Source organism: Chiloscyllium plagiosum, unplaced genomic scaffold (genome assembly GCF_037043375.1).
Source record: "Chiloscyllium plagiosum isolate Xiang-an unplaced genomic scaffold, Cpla_swu_hap1 HiC_scaffold_3, whole genome shotgun sequence".
NCBI classification, from domain to species: Eukaryota; Metazoa; Chordata; class Chondrichthyes; order Orectolobiformes; family Hemiscylliidae; genus Chiloscyllium; species Chiloscyllium plagiosum.
The window spans coordinates 104,065,524-104,089,280 of NW_028270141.1; the positions used below are offsets into that span (position 1 = coordinate 104,065,524).

At 41.9% G+C, this 23,757-nt stretch overlaps 1 protein-coding gene across 14 annotated transcripts in view; it reads right to left on the reverse strand.

The window, feature by feature from the left end:
• ankrd6b (ankyrin repeat domain 6b) overlaps positions 1 to 23,757 on the reverse strand; it is a 245,297-nt gene that overhangs the window by 5,565 nt on the left and 215,975 nt on the right. For all 14 annotated transcript variants that reach the window (XM_087982260.1, XM_087982253.1, XM_087982262.1 and 11 more), the window contains 3 exons: positions 10,925 to 11,077; positions 9,528 to 9,641; positions 1,897 to 2,194 (listed from right to left, as the gene is read on the reverse strand). In XM_087982260.1, coding sequence (XP_087838386.1) covers positions 1,897 to 2,194; positions 9,528 to 9,641; positions 10,925 to 11,077 — 565 coding nt within the window. The remainder of the gene's footprint in view (positions 1 to 1,896; positions 2,195 to 9,527; positions 9,642 to 10,924; positions 11,078 to 23,757) is intronic.

A 23,757-nucleotide genomic window follows, 5' to 3' on the forward strand; every position in this document is an offset into this window, starting at 1 on the left:
TATCTCTCTAAACTGAGAGTTCTCCGAAACTAAGAAGTAATTACTGCACCAGAGAGGAAATGTCACCCTTGCACTAAACAAAATTTATTCCCTTTTCATAAGAGCTCAGCTTGTCCTTCCATATTTCTTTAAAACCAATGCAGAAGAGTTTGATCGCTTTGATGTGAAACACAATTACATGGAATCCTTAAGGATTCCTGGTGCTTTATAGAGTGGAGTCAGGCATCATGACAGCAGAGGGGGAAAAATTTGGGATGGAAGCTATTTCTGTAATTTCTTCACCCTTTTGGAAATAAGAGAAAGGAAACCCTTTTCCTAGCTGCAATGCCTCCTTCCAGATGTTAGTTGCAGGGAAAGTATGGGATGGAAGTAGGAGGTGATTGTGAGTCCCAATTAAAATTCTGACAGAAACAGTTCTTAAATGGTTAGCAGTAAATACCCTAGAAGGAAGCAAATACACATACTGCTATGATTCATTCAGACACAGGAATCACATGATTCAGAGTTTCCCAGATTAGGAACAAGTAAGAGATCCATATCTTCAATCATGTCATGACTATAGAGTATTGCTCCAATATACTATATGCTGCATTAGGCGGGCACAATCTCCAATTACGTAAATTATTGTGTTCCTGAGTTCAGATGAATATTTGACAGGATCCGACTGCTGGAAAGAAACACTCACCCACTCTATACCAAGCAATACCTCTGCTGGAACTCCTGGACCGGTTATGAAACTTTATAGTTCCTGCTATATGCTTCCATTCCTCACTGTTCAAAGAACAATTCCAACAATGGCACATTCTAGTCGTTACCCAGTCCTCCAGTTTCATCCATTGAGATATGATTGCGTCTTATAAAGATCATCTGCCTTTACGATTGAATTGTAAAAGACCAAGATATACAGACTGGGGCTGTTTTCTCTGGAGCGTCAGAGGCTGAGGGGTGACCTTATAGAGGTTTACAAAATTATGAGGGGCATGGATAGGGTAAATAGGCAAAGTCTTTTCCTTGGGGGAGGGGAGTCCAGAACTAGAGGGCATAGGTTTAGGGTGAGAGGGGAAAGATATAAAAGAGACCTAAGGGGCAACTTTTTCACACAGAGGGTAGTATGTGCATGGAATGAGCTGCCAGAGGAAGTGGTAGAGGCTGGTACAATTCCAACATTTAAGAGGCATTTGGATGGGTATATCAATAAGAAGGGTTTGGAGGGATATGGGCTGGGTGCTGGCAGGTGGGACTAGATTGGGTTGGGATATCTGGTCAGCATGGATGGGTTGGACTGGAGGATCTATTTCCATGCTGTACATCTCTATGACTCTATGGTTTGATTACACTATGATGGCCTATTTTAACAACCATTTGAAATATTTACTCTGAATGATTTGATGAATCTATCAGATGGTCCAAAAGGAACTATCAAAGTTATCACTTCTGAGAACATTTTCTTTTCAACAAAAGCCTGATATTTGTCCACAAATCGCAACTAAGTGGCGTTAGAAACCAAATTTTAGAAGAGAAGGAAACAATTAATTCAGATATTCACTGATTGCTTCCGATTACTAAAGGCAGAATTCATAGACTTTGTAGAATCCTTACAGTGTGGGAGCAGGCCATTCATCCCATTGAGTCCATATCAATCCTCCGAAGAGCATCCCACCCAGACCCACTTCCCTACCCTATCCTTGTAACCATGCATTTCCTACCCAACCTGCATATCCCTGAACACATATCAGCAATTTAGCATGGCCAATTCACCTCACCTGCACATTTGTAATAATTGTGCCAAGCTGCACCACTCCATGATTTTACTTACAATCCTCATTTTATCAGTAAAGGATGAAGATTTGTTTAAGCTGCTTCTGAAATAAAGTTTTGCAAGATGTAACTCCATACCTTGCGGAATATCCTGTTGTCTGCCTAATACCTCATCTGGGGATTGGACTTTGGCATCTTCTGATCCGTCTAACAGACTATAAGGCTGTTGCGATTGTTCTTCTGCTTGCTGTGTAACAGGATATGTCTGGACAGTTCCGTGGTCCCTGCTGCTTAGAATGGTATCAGGATCTAGACTTTCTGACACATTTTCACTGGAGGGGGTTGCAGATTTTGATCGCAGTTCTCCTGATAACTTGAGCTCAAGATTTTGGAGCTTTGACATACACCAAGATTTCATATCATCCACCATTGAAGACTGCAAAGAAGATGGGAACAATTAAGCAGACTAAATTTGAGATCTGTTTTGTCAATTGAAGAAAGAGCACATCACAGAAACTAAGTAACAAATTATGGATAACCATCAGTTTCAATGCATAGTTTAACTGAAAACGAAAACCCTTCCACAACCATTTCCTCAGCTTTTCTGCGAAGGTTATAGAGGCAAGCAGTAACCCTCAAGAATTTACCAATCCCAATGTTTGACCACAATAATCACAGTCAGCGTAGTTTTCATTCTTTATGTTTAAATATAGTGATTTTAACATGGAGTAAGAATAATGAATGAAATATCCCTAAATGGTCACCTTGTCAATGTGGGAGAACAGGAAGACAACTATTCGGGATAATGCTAGAACAGTGAATAGGTTTAAGTGGATATTAAACACTGAAAAAGTAAATGCAACTTGGGTTTCCTGGAATGAAGGCAGGCTTGAGGCAATAACACTATTATCTCTCAAACAAGGAAGAAGGAAGGAAGACTTGACAAGATAATCCAAAATAGTAAAACAAGTGGACAAGGTAAATATCAGCCTTCTCAAATAAAAGGTGCAAAGGTGGCCTTTAGTAGAGCGATATGCTCTTCATGTTGGATATGGGGGATTAGGGAGAGTTTCATGTTACTGATGATTATGTCTGTAGGAGGTGTGTTTGGCTGTGAATCCTATCGTATTGCATGGATTAGATGGACTGGCAGTTAGAGGCAATGAGGAATTCACAGGAGCTAGGAAGTGGATGGCAGTTGCAGGGAAGGAGATAAACTGAAGATACAGTGGGCAGGCGAGTGACCTCCAGGAAAGGTTGGGGGGGGGGGGGGGGGGGGGGGTAGAGGCAAGTAGTGCAGGTATCTCCTGTGGCTATCTTCATCTTAAACATGAATTCTGTTTCGGAAAATGTATGGGGTGATGGACTGTCAGGGGAATGTAGAATGGACAGCCAGGTTTCTGGTACCAAGATTGGCTCTAATGAAATGAGAGTAATGCCAGGTTCCAAGCAATCGATTGGAAGGGGACTCTCTAGTGAGGCACAGACAGACAGTTCTGCAGCTGACATGAGATATTAGGATGGTGTGTTGCCTCCCTGGTGCCAGGATCAGGATATCTCAGAGAGGAAGCAGAATTTTCTCAAATGGGAGAGATACCAGCAGGAGGCACTTGTACCCTTTGGAACTAATGACATAGGAAGGGAAAAAGACGAGAGTCTGAGGAGAGAATATAGGAAGTTAGGCAGGAATTTAACAAGTAGGTCCTAGAGGGTATTCATATCCGGATTACTCCTGGTACCATCAGCTAGTGAGGGTAGGAATAGAAGGATAGAGCAGATGAATGCGTGGCTGAGGTGCTGGTGAAGGGGAGAAGTCACATTTTTTGGATTATTGGAATCTCTTAGAGTCATAGAGATACAGTAAACAGACCCTTCAGTCCAACTCATCCATGCCGACCAGGTTATCCTAAATAAATCTCGTCCCATCTGCCATATTTGGCCCATATACCCCTGAATCCTTCACATTCATATAACCATCCAGATGCCTTTTAAATGTTGTCATTGTACCAGCTTTCACCACTTCCTCTGGCAGCTCACTCCATACATGTACCACCCTCTGTGTGAAAAAGTTGCCCCTTAAATCCTTTTTAATTCTTTCTGCCCTCACCATAAACCTATGCCCTCTAGTTTTGGACTCTCCCACTCCGGGGATAGATCTTGTCTACTGACTATATCCATGCCCCTCATAATTTTATAAACTTCTAGAAGGTCACCCCTCAGCCTCGGACGGTCCAGATAAAACAGCCCCAGCCTATTCAGCCTCTCCCTGTAGCTCAAATCCTCCAACCCCAGCAACATCCTTGTAAATCTCTTCTCAATCCTTTCAAGTTTCGCAACATCCTTCCTATTGCAGGGAGACCAGAATTGCATGCAGTATTCCAATAATGGCCTAAATAATGTCTTGTACAGCTACAACATGGCCTCCCAACTCTGATACTCAATGCACTGACCAATAAAGGCAATCATAATAAACACCTTCTCCACTATCCTGTCAACCTGTGACTCCATTTTCAAGGAACTATGAACCTACACTCTAATGTCTCTTTGCTCAGCAGCACTTCCCAGGACCTTAACATTAAGTGTGTAAATCTTGCCCTGATTTGCTTTTCCAAAATGCAGCACCTCACATTTATCTAAATTAAACTTCATCTGCCACTCATTGGCTCATAGGCCCATCTGATCAAGATCCCATTATACTCTAAGGTAACCTTCTTCTCTGCCCACTACACCTCCAATTCTGGTGCCATCTGCAAACTTACTAACCATACCAACTATGTTCACACCCAAGTTATTTATATAAATGATAAAAAGCAGTGGACCCAACACCAATCCTTATGGTACACTGCTGAGCACAGGCCTCCAGTCTGAAAAACAACCCTCCAGCACCACACACTGTCTTCTACCATCGAGCCACCTCTGTATTCATAGGACTAGTTCTCCCTCTATTCCGTGTGATCTAACCTTGCTAACCAGTCTACCATGTGGAACCTTACTGAAGTCCAGACAGATCACGTCCACTGCTTGGCCCTCATCAATCCTCATTGTTACTTCTTCAAAAAAATTCAACCAAGCTTGTGAGGCACAATTTCCCATGCACAAAGCCATGTTGACTATCTCTAATCAGTCCTTGGCTTTCCAAACACATGTAAATCCTGTCCCTCAGCATTGTTTCCAACAACTTGCCCACCACCAATGTCAGGCTCACTAGTCTATAGTTCCCTGGCTTTTCCTTACCACCTTTCTTCACTAATGGCACTATGTTAGATTACTTCCAGTCTTCTGACATCTCACTATGGCTATTGATGATACAAATATCTCGGCAAGGGGACCAGCAAACCCTTCCCCAGCTTTCCACAGAATTCTAGGATACACCTGAATAGGTCCTGGGGATTTATCCATGCATCTTAAGATATCTAGCACCTCCTCCTCTGCAACATGGATATTTTTCAACATGTCACTATTTATTTCCCATGTTCTCTATTTTCCATGTCCACAGTAAACACAGATGCAAAATACTTGTTTAGTATCTCCCCCATCTCCTGTGGTTCCACACATAGGTGGCTTTGCTGATCTTTAAGGGACCCTATTCTGTCCCCCTAGTTACCCTTTTGACTTAATGTATTTGTAGAGTTTCTCTGGATTCTCCTGAACCCAATTTGCCAAAACTATCTCATGTCCCCTTTTTGCCCTCCTGATTTCCCTCTTAAGTATACTCATACTGCTTTTACACTCCTCTAGGGAATCACTCAATTTCTGCTGTCTATACCCTGCCATATACTCCCTTTTTATTCCTGACCAAAATTTCAATTTCTCTAATCATTCAGCATTCCCTACACCTACCAGCCTTGCCCTTCACCCGAACGGGAACACACTGTCTGAACTCTTGTTATCTCACAAATGGGAAAACATCACATTTTCTAGCCGTCCCTTCAGCTGCGAACATCTGCCCCCAATCAACTTTTGAAAGTTCTTGCCTAATGCTGTCAAAATTGGCTTTCCTCCAATTTTGAAATTTAACTTTTAGATCTGGTTTATTCTTTTCCATCACTATTTTAAAACTAATTGAATTATGGTCACTGGCTCCAAAGTGCTCTCTCACTGACCCTGCATTATTTCCGAAGAGTAGGTCACGATTTGCACCTTTTCTAGTAGATACATCCACATACTAAATCAGAAAAGTTGCTTGTACACAACTTAACAAATTCCACTCCATTCAAGCCCTTAACATTATGTTTGGAAAGTTAAAATCTCCTACCATAACCACCTTATTATTCTTATATATAATTGAGATCTCCTTACAAATGTTTTTTCTCAATTTCCCACTGACTACTGGGGAGTTTATAGTACAGTTCCAATAAGGTGATCATCCCTTTTTTACTTCTTAGTTCCACCCAAATTCTACCCATATTCCCAGGAATATCCTCCTTAAGTACAGCCATAATGTTATCCCTTTTCAAAAACACTCCCCCTCCTCTCTTGCCCCTCTTTTGTTCCTTTCCATAGCATCTATGCCCTGGAACATTAAGCTACTAGTCCTGCCCATCCCTGAGCCACGTCTCTGTAATTGCTATGATATCCCAGTCCCATATTTCTAACCATGCCCTGAGTTCACCTGCCTTACCTGTTAGGCTTCTTGCATTAAAATAAATGCAGTTAAATTTATCAGTCCTACCTTGTTCTCTACTTTGTTCCTGCCTGCCCTGTCTGTTTGACTTACTCTTTTTCCCAACTGTACTAGTCTCTGATTGATTTCTTTCCTTACTATCTCCCTGGTCAGCATGGACAAGTTGGACCGAAGGGGTCTGTTTCTGTGCTGTGTATCTCTATGTCTCTAAATGCTGATAATAAAGGCAGGGCAAGAGCAAGAAGGAAAATGAGAGACTTTCACAGAAAACACAAAAAGGAGAATAAAACCAAATGTGAGATGCTCTTTCACCAGAGTTCACATACCACTCTGCTTCCATAGTGTCACAGAAAATCAACAGACAGAGGCAGAGCTCCACACAGGAAACACACACGGAATTCTGCTCCTTTGAGCAAACATCTTCAAACAAACAGAACTCTGGACCTAATAAGACAAAGTGACTAATTATGAAAATACACTATTTACAATGTGTTTCCAATCATGCCTGCTTGTTGTGTTCTTAAATGGACTCTGGTATCATCTCCGCACTGCATCAGAGAGCCAGGGAGCCCAGTGGTGTTTGAGTGTGCTATATTACCTTGAGCTTATTGGTACTGAAATGGGTAGTGAATTTTTCTGCGTACTCTGCTGCCATGACAGGTGGATGGTGCAACATGGGCCTGTTTTCTGACACTTATGTAAGCAGATATTCATGGTGGCTGGTTATAAAGCTCATATAAGTTGCCACACCATGAGTGCGACAAACCGGAGTTGACTGCATATTTATTAGTGCTCACTATACTGCTCATAGCATCAGTTAGATGCTACAGACCTTGACAGATAGCAGCTAATATACTTCACATGGGGGGAGCTATGAAGAATACCCATAGGTCAGGGGTTAAATCTTGTTAGATACGGTGATTGGCTTGAAGGCCTCTCAATCAGACAGGAAAGTGGATCAAAGGCTACAACCAGATCAGCCATGACCTTATGGAATGGTGAAGCTGGCTCAGACAGCCTAATGGCCTAGTCCTACTCCTAAGTACTTTGTTGCTAATGAGGGCAGATGTTCTTCCCCCCTAACTGCAATGAAATATTATACTGTGTACGATTGTGTAGTTTGCGTTGTCCATGTAGCACCCTCGGTCCTGGAGGAACGCTGTCTTGTTTGTATTTATCAGTTGTACATGGTAGAAATGACAAATAAAAACTACTCTACTCTACATTTCCTCCAAATTACATAGCTGAAGTTTTAAACTCCCAGTGTAGGTCATCTCAGCCATGAGCCACAATCTAACCATCCATTGTACCTTGTTAATGTACAAGTTGCATATAAATTGCACAATTTATGGATGAGGTGACCTAGTAGTTCTTATTTATTTACAGGATGAGGGTGTCACTAGCTAGGTCAGCATTTAATGCTGAGAGGGCAGGTACAAGTCAACCATAATGCTGTGGGTTGGAATCATATTTATACCAGACCAGGTAAGGATGGCAGTTTCCTTCCCTAAAGGACATTAGTGATTCAGATTGGTTTCTCCATGGTTTAATTGTTATCACTGGATTCTTACTTCCAGTTTATTATTGAATTCAAATTCTAACATCTGCCATGGCTGGATTCAAACCAGGTGCACAGAACATTATCTGGGTCTCTAGATTTATAGTTAAAAAATGTGGTGCTTATGACCGAAACGTCGATTCTCCTGCTCCTTGGATGCTGCCTGGCCTGCTGTGTTTTCCAGCACCACATTTTTCAACTCTGGTCTCCAGCATCTGCAGTCCTCACTTTCTTCTCTATAGATTAATAGTCCAGCAATAATACCACAAGGCCATCATGTACAATATTACTCGACTAATATCCAGAGACCCATGCTAATGCTCTGGATACAAAGGTTCAAATCCAACCACTGTAGCTGGTGGAATCTAAATTCAAGTAATAAAATCTGGAATTGAAAACCAGTATCAGTATGGTGAACATGAAACTACGGTCAATTGCTGCAAAAACCTCATGTCCTAATGTCACTAATGTTCTTACATGTCACCCCAGACCTAAATAATGTGGGTGACTCTAACTGTGGCCTGCAATGACCCAGCAAGCCATTCAGTTCAAAGGGCAATTTAGGATGGCAACAAATCCTGGCATTGCTAGCAGTTTGCATCCCATGTAAGAAAATATGAAGGTTATTACTGCTGGAATTTCCTTTTTAATTCCTTCACCCTCAGGTAGGAGCACAATCTTTACATAACTGGGCCTTGGTTGTGCCCTAGGTACCATTGTATCAGTGAATGCAATGGGTAATGCCTTTACTTTCTCATTCTCTTGCTACACACAGTCTATGGAGCCCGATTTGATTTACAATCCTCATATTGCTATTGATTGAATAATCCAGTTTCAAAGGTCTAACACACATATCTGTACCACCAAAGCAGGTCAGATTCGCTTAATTTCTGATTTTATCTGTTTGTGTATTCTCTGAGCCTTATCAACATGCTGATGTGTCAGTACCAGTGCCTAGCTGAAACAAGGAAAGAATAATGGCTATGGCACCAGCTATCTTGCTTAGGATTCAATGTGCTCTTGCTTGCTCCAGCCTGTATCTGCTGTTCTAGATTTTACCTGTACATCTCATAGTAGCAGGTTACTTGTTTTTTGCACTCTGCTGGATTTCTGCTAAGGTTTACTTTTTGACCAAATGTTTTCCTGCAACATTTTCAGGGCCAATAAAGGCCTAAACTACAATTTCTCATCAAATCACCTTACAGCCACATTTTACCATAGCATATCCCAAGGAGGAATAAAGATATGCTTGAGTAAAAGTAACATTATGTTACATCTCATGAGAGATCTAATGTGTTGTCTACTGCTCCCTAAACTTTTCCCTCCGTGACCTCAACTCAAGGCTTGAAAATCGCCATGACCCCTCAGAGAGGAATGTTAGGGCTGTACAGCAGTTACAACTTGGTCAGAGCGCCCCAGCAACCTTTGCTACCTCAGAGTTCACGACCCCAAAATTTGAGTTCTTGATCCCACTCATTAACAAGGAAATGCAAGGTCATGATTCCCCAGAATTCTTACACCAAATAAAGCAACAGGAAAAGAAAAGCATTTTTCGATTTTGTCATCAGGAAACAGATGGGGTTTTACCTGGCGTTTCTCTCCTTCCAGTCTCTCAAGTACTGCACGCTGGTCAATACGATGGAGGCATTCTGTCCGCTCAGCTGAGATCCTCTCATATGTTAGCTTATCTAGGACTCTGATCTGAGTTTTAACAGGAAAACATTTGTGTTGAGTTAAATTCTTGTAAATTGTATACAATTTACTCAATGCTAATACCTCTTTATTTTTCAGGAATACCATATAATCATCTTAAACATGGTGCCAGATCTCACTGTTCCTTTCAATGTAAATAAATACATTTAAAAGAGCAGAATAGAAAATATTTTGAAACTATTAAACAACTAGCCACCTCATTTAAAACAAAAAACAAAGAAAGATATACATTGTTACAGTGTTTTTCACTATCTCAGGAAGTTTCCCAACCACCTTACAGTAATCATTGCTGTAAGGTAGGTAATATGACAATAGTAATATGATAATGACCAGATGACGTGTTTTCAATATGTTGATTTAAGAGATGAATATTGGACATGGCGCCAGGGATAACTCATTTGCACCATTTTAAGGATAATGGCATTGAATCTTTTACATTCATCTCAGGCAGTAGATGGAGCCTGGGTTTAACATCTCATCTGAGAGACGGCATTTCCAACAGTGCAGCACTGCCTCATTACTGTACTGAACTGTCAGCCTAGATTTTTGTCCTCAAAACACTCAAGTGGGACTTGAACATTCTGACTCGGGGGTGCCCACAAATTGAGAAGTAGCTGACACAGTACACGTTCATTTGTTCAGGTAATTGATATTCATTTAGTGCTGCTAGAGAGAAATGTTAGCTTAGAATGGGATGATAACGTTATTTATTTGGTTAAGTGTAAATGTGCAACAGGCCAAATGGTGACTGTGGCCATTCAGGTCAAACCACTGCCAGGAAAAAAGATTCTGACTTTCAACCCTATCTATGCATCACATAATTTTACAGACTTCTATCAAGTTTTCCCTCAGGCTCCTTATAGCTCATACCCTCTGATCCAAGCAGCATCTTGGTAAACCTCGTCTGCACCCTCTCCAAAGCATTGTATCTCAATATCCTTCTTCACTTTTACATTAAGAAAACACCTCACATGAGATGTATGTGATTTTATACAGAAAATAAGTCAGGCAGTAATACAATCCCTGGCACCGTCAGGAATGCTAATTCCTTGTGTTCTCACCGTTGGGTGTCCAAGCAGCAGTTGTTAATTTGAAGCTGGAGTCATAATTAATTAATCATTCTGCCAGGGCCTTGAAACCCCCACTTCAAACATGCGTGAACCTCATTATTTAAAACATCCAACTAAAACACTGTTGATTAAAAACACTTTAAATTAGCAGGTTTACAAACTATCGATGGACCACAGGGTCAGGAAATATTGCGCTTTTACCTCATGCTTATTTCTTCCTTCCAGTTCTCCAAGTTTTGCATTCAACTTTCCTTGCACAATATCAAGTTCAGCTTTTATTTCCTCCTTTGTGGCTTCAAGACGGTTCTCAAGTTTATTGATCAGGGGCTCACAACGGCAACCATTTATTGGGGCCTGAACAAAGGGAAAAAAAAGTCATCTACTGAAAGACTGTTGTTAGTCAGCAAGCAATTAAGGCACTCTTCATCACATGAGTATTTAATCACATGAGTATTTAATCACAGGAGTGAAGAACACTTACTGCAATTATATACAGCCTTGTTTGGATTCTTGTGGCACAATGGCAGTACCTTTGAACCAGAAGGCCAGAGTTCAAGTCACACCTGCTCCACAGACGTAACATAACACATGATAATTAAAAGTGTCTTTGCAGGACTAGGAGTATTGTGTGCCATTTCCAATTACTTACCCTTGCCATAAAAGGGGTACAACAAAGGGTCACCAAATAATTTTCTGGGATGGAGAGAGTATCCTATGAGGAAAGATTAAATAAATTGGACAAATAGTCTCTGAAAATGAGAAGACTGAGTGGTTATCTCAATCAGACATACAAAATTCTTACAGGGATTAACATGGCAAATATAGGAAGGATGTTTCCCGTGCCAGGGGAGGTCCTAAATCAGCTAACAGTCTCAGAATAAAAGGGTAAAGCAGTTAGAGCTGAGAAGAGAAGGAATTTCTTCCTTTGGCAGGTGGTACATCCCTGGATTTCTTTGTCCCAGGAGATTTCTTTGGCTCTGGTGGCTAAACCATTGAATATGTTCAAGATGGAGAGATTTCTACTTATTAAAAATGTCAAAAAATATGGGGATATGGAGGAGAATGGCACTGAAGTAGATCAAACATAATCCCTATGAATGGCAGAGAGGATTCATAGTGCTGTAATGTCTACTCCTGCTCTTATTTCTCACATTCTTATATAATGTTCAACCACGCTAAACTTTAACAAAAGCATTTCTTCAAAATCAAAAATCTTCCAATGCAAATATATTCACCCGTAGAAGCATTTTCAACAGAATATCCCATGAACCCTGCTTACATCATCAAATTGGAGGAGAAAGGGCTTATTCCTGAAGAAGGGCTTATGCCTGAAACGTCGATTCTCCTGTTCCTTGGATGCTGCCTGACCTGCTGCGCTTTTCCAGCAACACATTTTCAGCTCTACATCATCAAATTATCAACCATCTTTCGTCCATGTAACTCAATTATTGATCCATACCACCGTTACTTCCAATTTGGACATTTAAGAGTCATACAGTCATGGAAACAGACCCTTCGGTCCAACCCGTCCATGCCGACCAGATATCCCCACCCAATCTAGTCCCACCTGCCAGCACCCGGTCCATATCCCTCCAGACCCTTCCTATTCATATACCCATCGAAATGCCTCTTAAATGTTGCAATTGTACCAGCCTCCACCACATCCTCTGGCAGCTCATTCCATACACATACCACCCTCTGCGTGAAAAAGTTGCCCCTTAGGTCTCTTTTATATCTTTCCCCTCTCACCCTAAACCTATGCCCTCTAGTTCTGGACTCCCCGACTCCAGGGAAAAGACTTTGTCTATTTATCCTATCCATGACCCTCATAATATTGTAAACCTCTATAAGGTCACCCCTCAGCCTCTGACGCTCCTGGGAAAACAGCCCCAGCCTGTTCAGCCTCTCCCTGTAGCTCAGATCCTCTAACCATGGCAACATCCTTGTAAATCTTTTCTGAACCCTTTCAAGTTTCACAACATCTTTCCGATAGGAAGGAGACCAGAATTGCACGCAATATTCCAACAGTGGCTTAACCAACGTCCTGTATAGCCGCAACATGACTTCCCAACTCCTTTACTCAATACTCTGACCAATAAAGGAAAGCATACCAAACGCCGCCTTCACTATCGTATCTACCTGCGACTCAACTTTCAAGGAGCTATGAACCTGCACTCCAAGGTCTCTTTGTTCAGCAACATTCCCTAGGATCTTACCATTAAGTGTATAAGTCCTGCTAAGATTTGCTTTCCCAAAATTCCGTCATCATCAAATGAGGTGTCAACCCAGTGAAGCTCCCAAACAGGACAATTGTGTATCAAACAGCTAATCTAAACTAATTTGATCTTAATCAAATCTAATGTAATCTAACCTATCCCACAGGAGAAAGTGAGGTCTGCAGATGCTGGAGATCAGAGCTGGAAATGTGTTGCTGGAAAAGCGCAGCAGGTCAGGCAGCATCCAGGGAACAGGAGAATCGACGTTTCGGGCATAAGCCCTTCTTCAGGAATGGGGAAAGTTTGTCCAGCAGGCTAAGATAAAAGGTAGGGAGGAGGGACTTGGGGGAGGGGCGTTGGAAATGTGATAGGTGGAAAGAGGTCAAGGTGAGGGTGATAGGTCAGACTGGGGTGGGGGCGGAGAGGTCGGGAAGAAGATCTCAGGTTAGGAAGGCGGTGCTGAATTTGATGGATTTGACTGAGACAGGGTGGGGGGAGGGGAAATGAGGAAACTGGTGAAATCCAAGTTCATCCCTCAACATTTCAACTCCCCCTCCCACTCCACCAAGGATATGCAGGTCTTTGGACTCCTCCATCGCCAGACCACAACAAAACGACGGTTGGAGGAAGAGCGCCTCATCTTCCGCCTAGGAACCCTCCAACCACAAGGGATGAACTCGGATTTCACCAGTTTCCTCATTTCCCCTCCCCCCACCCTGTCTCAGTCAAATCCATCAAATTCAGCACCGTCTTCCTAACCTGAGATCTTCTTTCCGACCTCTCCGCCCCCACCCCAGTCTGACCTATCACCCTCACCTTGACTTCTTTCCACCTATCACATTTCCAACGCCCCTCCCCCAAGTCCCTCTTTCCTAACCTATCCCACAACCAATGGATTAGATCTCAGATCTGCAGTCCAGCCGCCTCCAGTCGTGAATGGTGGTGGACAATTCAACAATTCACTGAAGGAGGTGGCTCTTCTGGAGTATCCCCATCCTCAAACATAGAAGAGCCCAACACATCAAAAGATAAGACTGAAGCATTCGCAGGAATCCTCAGCCAGAAGTGCCGAATGGATGATCCATCTCGGCCTCTTTCAAAGTTCTCTGGTGTCACAGATGCCTGTCTTCAACCAAGTTGACTCACTCCACATGATATCAAGAAATGGTTAGACACACTGGATACTGCAACACGGCGATGGGCCCTGACAACATTCTGGCAATAGTCCTGGTGACTTATGCTCCAGAACTTGCCACTCTCCTAGCCAAGCTGTTCCAGTACAGCTGTAACAGTGGTGTCTACTGACAATGTGGAAAATTACCCAGGTATGTCCTGGATACAAAATGCAGGACAAATCTAATCTGGACATTTACTGCCCCATTAGTCTATTCTTGATCATCTGTAAAGTGATGGAGGGACATCAATGGTTCTAACAAACGCACCTGCTCAGCAACAACCTGCTCACTGACTCCCAGTTTGGGTTACACTGGCAGCCTTGGTTCAAAAATGGACAAAACAGCTGAATTCCAGAGCATCTCGCATTTATCTTCCAATACCTTTCTGCCAATCTCCTGAACTCTACCCGATACAAGATTCAATTCATGAAAACCCCAAGGCTTATTTAGTCTTGTCTACCAACCCACTCTTCACCTAGTTGTGCTAGTTCACATAGAAGGCACAGCCTAGCTCAGCCTTGTCCCATTTCAGCCATAGCAGTATGCCAGCAATATCCATTCCCCTGCGACATTTGTGCAGTACGTCTATTTCTTTCACTAATAACATTCTCTTGGATTTTAGAAGCCTATCATTTTGACTGCATCTTGTTCAACTTACCTTACTTTTTCTTTCTGAATGTTTAGGCCCAAACTCCACCATAGGACAATACAGCGCAGTACAGGCCCTTCGGCCCTCGATCTTGCACCGACCTGTGATACCGATCTGAAGCCCATCTAACCTCCATCATTCCAATAAAACCTTTAGGATGTTATACAGTCATAGAGATGTACAGCATGGAAATAGACCATTCAATCCAACTCATTCATGCCGACCAGATATTCTAAATTAATCTAGTCACATTTGACAGCATTTGACGCATATCCCTCAAAACACTTCCTATTCGTTTCCCCATCCAGATGCCTATTAATTGTTGTCATTGTACCAGCCTTCATTACCTCCTCTCGTAGCTCTTCCCTACCTGCACCACCCTCTGCGTGAAAAAGTTGCTCTTTCCCCCTCTCACTTTAAACCTATTCGCTGTATTTCTGGACTCCCTTATCCTGGGGAAAAGACCTTGACTATTCACCTTATCCATATCCCTGATGATTTTATAAACTTCTTTAAGGTTACTCCTCAGTGTCCAACGCTCCAGGGAAAATAGCCCCAGCCTATTCAGCCTCTCCCTATAGCTCAAATCCTCCAACCCTGGCAACATCCGTGTAAATCTTTTTTGAACCCTTTCAAGTTTCATAACTTATTAGTTTAGTTTATAATTGCAGTGATGTATATTAATATTAATAATGTATATATTAGTAAGGTTTATTTATCAAATACAACATGATGAAGAAATAAATCAAAGCCAGCCTCAAGTTATTGATGATGAGTAATTTAGATCACAAATTATTTTGAAATAAGTATTTCCATTACACAGTAAGAAAGTTTTGTGAACAATTTTATTTTTTTAATGTCATATACATGGACTTTAGTAAGGCGTTTGATAAGGTTCCCAGTGTAGACTAATGGAGAAAGTGAAGTCATATGGTGTGCAGGGTATTCTAGCCAGGTGGGTAAAGAACTGGTTGAGCAACAGGAGACAGAGAGTAGTAGTTGAAGGGAGTTTCTTGAAATGGAGAAAGGTGACCAGTGGTGTTCCACAGGGTCAGTTTTGGGGCCACTGTTGTTTGTAATATACATAAATGATCTGGAAGACGGCACTGTTGGTATGATCAGCAAGTTTGCAGATGACACAAAGATTGGTGGAGTAGCAGAAAGCATAAGGGACTGGCAGAGAATACAGGAGGTTATAGATAGACTGGAGAGTTGGGCGGAAAAGTGGCAGGTGGCTTTCAATCCAGACAAATGTGAGGTATATTAATAGGCAAGTCTAATTCTAGAGTGAATTATACAATGAATGGAAGAGCCTTGGGAAAGGTTGATGGGCAGAGAGATCTGGGAGTGCAGGTCCATTGTACCCTGAAGGTTGCTGCACAGGTGGATAGAGTGGTCAAGAAGGCATATAGTATGCTTGCCTTCATTGGACTGGGTATTGAGTATAAGAGCTGGCAAGTCATGTTACAATTGTACAAGACATTGGTTCAGCCACATTTAGAATACTGTGCACAGTTCTGTTGGCCACATTAGCAAAAGGATGTGGACGCTTTGGAGAGAGTGCAGAGAAGGTTTACGAGGATGTTGCCTGGTATGGAAGGTGCTAGCTATGAAGAGAGGTTGAGTAAGTTAGGTTTATTTTCGCTAGAAAAAAGGAGATTGAGGGTGGACCTGATTGAGGTTTACAAAATCATGAAGGGATAGAGACAAGCTTTTTCCCAGGGTGAAGGATTCAATAATGAGAGGTCATGCTTTCAAGGTGAGAGGTGGAAAGTTTAAGGGGGATACACGTGGCAAGTACTTCACACAGAGGGTGGTGGGTGTTTGGAATGTGTTACAAACAGAGGTGTTAGAGGCAGGCACGCTAGATTCATTTAAGATGCGTCTGGACAGATGCATGAGTAGGTGGGGAGCAGAGGGATAGAAATGCTTAGCAATTGACCGACAGGTTTAGACAGTAAATTTGGATCGGCTCAGGCTTGGAGGGCCGAAGGGCCTGTTCCTGGGCTGTAAATTTTCTTTGTTCTTTGTGCAATCAGCTAGGTGTTTGACCCATCATGTTTAAAAGTCTTCAAATCAAGCTGCTAGGACGTTCACACACAGCAGTGCTTGCTGATACAGAGTACATACTCTCCTTTCAAAACACAGCCCGCTGATCCACGTTTGGTATGTTTGCCTATAGACCAGGCTTGGGGAGCCTCAATTATGTGTAATACCAAAGCAGAAGAGTATTCACTCTACAATGGATGCACAGTAGCAGCAGTTTGTACCATTACAAAATGCACTGCAGAAATTCACTAAGGCTCATTAGACAGCACTTTCCAAACCCAGAACAATTACTACCTACAAGGACAAGGACAGCAGATAAATTGGAACACATCACAGCACATTCCCCTCCAAGATACACACAATCCCGACTTGGAAATATATCACTATTCCTTCAGTTTTGCTCAGTAAGCATTCTGAAAATCCTGCCTTAATAGCACTAACTACCTCTACACACTGAAGTGGTTCAAGAAGGCCACCACCTTTAAGCAGCCATGACTGAATTAATAAAGTTAGACAGTCAACCAACCACCTTAACAACCTGTATGAGGGGGCTACAATCTTGTGCAGTACTGGAGTAACAGCAATAGGATAATCGGAAGTAGACAGAAGACTGGCAGGAAAACAAGAAGACAAGAGGACAGTGGAACAAGATACAAGTTAGCTTTTCCTGCATCATTTTAAATTAATTCATGAATCTTTAAGGGACATCATTAAGCACAGTTCTATATTAACAACCAACTTTATTATAAAAGCTTTACTTTATGTGACCTCATTCAAAGATTTTGTATCTTCTCTTGTACCAGCTCTCTAAACTGTGCTTGCCTCAGCTGGATTTTTGTTGGGTTGTTCCTAGAAGTAAGTGCACGCAGTGAAACTAGTCTGTAAACATTTAAAATACTTACACGCACTAGTTCGTCAATATCCCATGTCTTTAGATATAGACAATGGAAATAATTAACTGCACATCTACTGTTGAAGATATCTTTTTGACAGGCACACAGATTGGAACCCAGCCTCCTTGGCTGACATGTGATTGAGCACCCCATCACATTAGTACAGAGGTGGCAGGCTATCCTGACCTGGTAGTTGCTTTCTATTGAGAGACTAGCCACAGTTAGGAATTACTCGATTGAAGTAAGTAACAAGCAATCTGAAGTTTACTAGTGATATCAAACAGTTCAATTGGGTGATCCAAGATGGCGGCGACCTAGCAAGTCTGAGTCTACAGTGCTCCTCCCAAGACTTGGGTAAAGTGGGTCACCCACCCCCACCACACTCACCAAATCATTTATAATAGCTGTTTAATTTAATTAGTTGTTTAATATTAAACTTAAACAATCTAATCCTTAGTAAAAATGACTAAAGGGAAGGGAGCCCGCAGCTCTCAACAAGCTGGAACCCCTCCCCCACCCTCTCCAGCTGCAGCTGAGGCGTCCACAGTCGCCCCGGGGGACTTACCTACGGTGACAAGCCTTGTAGAAATGATCTCCAAGCTGGACACGAAGATCGACGCTTTCATTGAAGAATCCCCAAATCGATGGGACTCACTCTCGGCCGCGCTGCAGAAGGACAACCGAGACATCCAGGAAATCGAGCGCCGAGTCGGAGGGGCGGAGTTAAAGGCCGCAACCTCCGAAACTACAGCACAATCAGCCGTGGATCAGGTCCAGACTCTCGAACAGCGAGTCCGGACCTTAGAGAATTACATTGACGACCTCGATAATCGAGGTCGTCGAAAAAATATTCGTTTGCTGGGCCTTCCCGAACGGGAAGAGGAAGGCCAGCTTACAGCATTCCTCCAGCAGTGGCTGCCACAGCTTTTAAATCTGGAAGCTGGATCAGACCAGGTAAGGGTAGAATGGGTCTACCGGGTTGCAATACGGGGGCCCGGCTCGAACCAGCGCCCACGCCCGGTCCTGTTCCGGCTGCAGAGCTATAGGGAGAGGCAGATACTCCTAGAAGCCTCTAGAAATCTCGGAAAAGACCCCCAAGCCATCATCTATAAAGAATCCACGATCATGTTATTCCAGGACTTTTCCCCAGCTCTGGTCCGAAAGAGGAAGGCATTCGACGAGGCGAAGAAGCGTTTAAGGGACTTAAATATTCAGTACTCCTTACGCTACCCAGCGACGTTACGCTTTAACCATGAAGGATCCGTGTATAACTTCGGATCGCCAGAAAAGGCTAAGGAATTCTTGGACTCTCTTAGATAAACTGTAAGACATAATGGATGTTGGTTTGCCTTTCCCCCCCGCTTTGGTTTATATCCCCCCTTTTTTTTCTCTTCGTACCTTACTGTTTAATATTATCATGGGGGGTGGGGAGAGGTATTTGATTTTCTCCCTCCCCTTGGGGTTGTTTTCTTTTATTATTTTATGTATATATGAGGGATGTAGGTATGTGTGTGTGTGTATATATGTATATATATATATATAAGCTGGGGGGTTTGGTTAATGTTGGTGGGGGGAGGTGGTTACCTTATTCAATTTTACCTCTGTCTTTAGGAGCGGGGTTGTTTCTGCCTTGTTATTTTGTATTAGTATATTTAATTATTATTTGTTGAGGTTGTAATTTTATAGTTATATGTTTATATATGGTATTAACATTACCAAATATATCCAGGTGTTGGTATGGGTGGGGGTAGGGTGCTCACTGTTAACTCTAGCTTTGTATTATATTTGAATTCTCCTCATTTTATTGAGGAGTGCCTGGGTCAAGGATGGGGCATTGGTTGGGAGAGGATATGATGGACTTTTGGAGAGGAAGTGACACCCCCTGGGAACAAGGGAGAAAATCTCCACTTAGATACGTTTTATATTTTTTTTATTTAGAAATAGTTTTTTATTGTATTGTTGTGAGTGTATTAGAGAGGCTTTATTTTTGTAAATTTTATATGCTCTACGCTCGGGATGTTCTGGATAGGGTTCACCCTCCCGAGGGGTCTCTGATTGGCCCAGAGGATTATGGTTGATCAGTCAGTTAAGTGGTGCACCTGGAATGTTAAGGGGAGTAATTCACCAGTCAAAAGGAAGAAAATATTATCAAATCTTAAGAAGGAAAGAGTTGATATAGCTCTCCTACAGGAGACACACCTGTTGGATAAAGAACACTTGAAATTACGACAGGGTGGATTTGATCAGGCCTTTTTTTCTTCTTTTAGCTCAAAAAGCAGGGGAGTTGTTATTCTTGTTCGGAAGAATTTCCCTTTCAAAATCCTAAAGCAGATAAAAGACGAATCTGGACGATATATTTTGATTAAAGCCCTCATAAATGGAGAGGAATATGGGATTTTAAATTTGTACTGCACGCCGGCACACCCCTTTAAATTTATAAGGGAAGCCTTTTCAAAATTGATGGCTTTTGGTGCCCGTCATACAATTATAGGAGGAGACTTTAATTGTATTATGGATCCGGAAATAGATAGGATTCCCAAGAGTACTGCAGGAGTATCTCCCAGATCTAGACAATTGATGGATCTGAACAAAGAATTAGGATTAGTAGATGTATGGAGATGTCTTCATCCACAGGGCAGAGATTTTTCTTTCTACTCCAATCCACATAAATGTCATACCAGAATTGATATGTTTTTTGCCCCCTCAATTTTTTTAAATTCCATATCATCCTGTAAAATAGGTAGTATAGCAATTTCCGACCACGCTGCTGTATATATGGAAACTAAGGCGAGGAACAATGGGACATCCCCTCGGCATTGGCGTATGGACCCCTTCCTAATGAAAGATAGTAAATTTGTAAAGTACTTCTCTCAAGAATTTAAAACTTTTTTAGAAATTAATTCAGGTACAGCTAGCAACCCATCAATGATGTGGGAGACCATCAAAGCTTACACGCGAGGTTTGATCATCTCCTACTCAGCGACCCAGAAGAAATTGAAGGGAGAACAACAGCGTCTGCTCGAAGCTCACTTAAAAGCAGCTGAAACAGCATACACTGATAGACCTTCTATTATTAAATTGCAAAGGATTACAGCTCTTAGGACAGCTCTAAACACTACGCTTACTCAAACGGCTAAGAGGGAAATATTATTTGCAAAACAAAGGTTATATGAATATGGCGACAAACCGGGTAGATAGCATTTCTGGCATAGAAAAAAAAAGGCCCCTCAGACTAGTACGTCTATCAAGGAAAGTACGGGTATTTTGACTCATGATCATAAAAAGATTAATGCGATCTTTTAGAGAATTTTATTCTGAGTTATATAAATCGCAGGTTTGTGAAGATAGGACGAGGAGGATGCAGTCATTTTTTAAAAATTTGACCTTTCCAGGCCTAATTCCGGAACAGGTATCGGTCCTAAATGCTCCTCTAACAGTCCAAGAAATACTTGATGCAATTAGGCAACTTCAGAGTGGTACGGCACCGGGCCCAGTTGGTTTTCAAGCTAAATTCTATAAAGAATTTACAGAAATATTGGCTGGTCCACTTATGGACATGTATAACTATGCATATAGTCAGGGCTGTCTCCCGCCTTCGCTGAAAGAGGCAAATATCTCTCTTATCCTTAAAAAAGGAAAGGATCCAGATGATTGTACATCATACAGACCAATATCCTTGCTAAATGTAGATTGTAAAATCTTTTCTAAAACGTTAGCATTGAGACTAGAATGGGTACTGCCACTTATTATAAAGGAGGATCAGACGGGGTTTATTAAGGGCCGTAGATCATCCAATAATATTAGAAGGGTTTTGAATATGATTCAAGCCTGTCATCAGGGAAAGATACCAGGAGTAGTAGTTTCATTAGACGCGGAAAAGGCATTTAATAGGGTTGAATGGTCATATTTGTTTTACACATTGGAAAGGTTTGGCATTGGACAGGTGTTTACCAAATGGGTCTCAACATTGTATAGTGATCCCAAAGCAGTTGTGGTTACCAATGGATTAGGCTCGGATAGCTTCAGTGTGGGTAGGGGCTGCCGTCAGGGATGTCCTCTCTCGCCATTGTTATTTACGCTAATAATTGAACCACTAGCAGAAGCTATACGAGCTGATCCTAATATAGTGGCCCCAAGGATTGGTACAGGTAAACATAAAATTACCCTTTATGCAGATGATGTTCTTCTATTCCTCAGTAATCCTCTGATGTCTGTACCTCGCCTAATCCAAGTTATTAATACATTTAGTGCATTCTCAGGCTATAAAATTAATTTTTCAAAATCGGAGGCTATGCCAATGGATGGCCTTGCTATGATACCCCACTTAGTGGACGGATCCCTTTTTCCTTTTCGTTGGTCCCTGGAGGGCTTCTTATATTTAGGCATTTTTATTACTCCAGTATTTGGTCAGTTGTATAAGGCTAATTTTGTGCATTTACTGGAAAGGATAAGGCAGGACCTCCAGCGATGGGGAGACCTTCCAATTTCCTGGTTGGGTAGAATAGCACTAATCAAAATGAATGTCCTGCCCCGTCTCCTATATCTGTGAGAATGCTTCCGGTGATGCTGCCAAGGACGGCTCTACGTAAATTATATGGCTGGCTGGGTTCCTTTATCTGGAATCATAGACGGCCCCTTATTAAGCTGAAGAAGCTACAGCTTCCACAGACAAGGGGAGGATTGGACTTCCCAGACTTTAGGAAATATCAGTTAAGTTCCCTATTAAGTTACATAGCTGATTGGGTCTTGTCTGATCCACAATCAATCTGGTTGGACATCGAGGCCTCTCAAGTAAAATACCCACTTACTAACCTTTTATTTTCAGACAAGAGGAAAATCATTATAGATTACTAAACACAATTAAGGCTTGCAATATAATGTGGCAAAATGAGGGCAACTCATAAAACATCCCCCTATGCACCGATAGTGGGAGCATGGGGATTCCAACCGGGGTTTACAGATGCCACTTTTAAACTCTGGAGATCCAGGGGTATCTCATGTTTAGGGGATCTATTTAAAGATGGGGTCCTGATGTCTTTTGAACAGCTGCGTCAGAAATTCGGATTACCTAATGGAGACCTCTTTCGATACTTCCAAATTCTAGATTATATACAGAAGAAGACTAAGTTATTACATAGTCTATATAAATCAGATAGAGCATGTAGTGTCCTACGACCAGTGGGGGTATCTTCCGTCAGTACTATTTATCATTTACTACATGATGAAGTATTGGGAGATATGGATAATCTGCTTAAAACATGGGATCAGGATTTGGGACTAGAAATCTCTATAGAAACGTGGAATGATATTTGGGAAAACGCTAGAAGAATTACTATCTGTAACAGAACCCAGGCTATCCAGCTGAAGATACTTCATAGGGCCCATATAGCACCGGTTCGATTGGCAAAATTTAAGGCAGGAGCATCTCCAATGTGTCCCAAATGCAAAAGAGAGGTGGGCACTCTTGTACATTGCTTATGGACCTGTCATAAGATCTGTAGATACTGGACTAAAGTAGCAAGTACCCTGACAGAAATTTTAGGAACGGAAATTAAAGTGGACCCTGTATCTCTCCTTTTGGGCTTTTCGAACTTTCCCTCCCTGGACACGTACGGGAAGAGACTATTTTCTATTCTTTCTTTCTGTGCAAGGAAAAATATTTTGGTGAACTGGGTGGCTGAGGGCCCCCCTGGACTTTCAAATTGGCACAGATTAATTATGGAATGTATTCCCCTTGACTTCCTTACAAATATGGTGCATCGAAAGACCAAATTATTTTATAAAATATGGCAGCCCTTCTTGAATTACATAAATACAGATATTTTGGCTATCCTAACAAGGGCTTTTATTTAATTGAGATTACAAACCTGGCTGGTCCAGGGCCCCTTAGGAGAGGAATCCCGCATGAATACGGGTTTTATTACATCTGATGTTAATACATTCCGAGCATGTAAGAGACTTAAATATACACTCTGGTTAGTTGTAGGTTAGATTAGTAGATAGTTGAGTTTTGTTTTTTTTTTTCTTTTTCGGTTTTTTTTTCTTTTCTCTT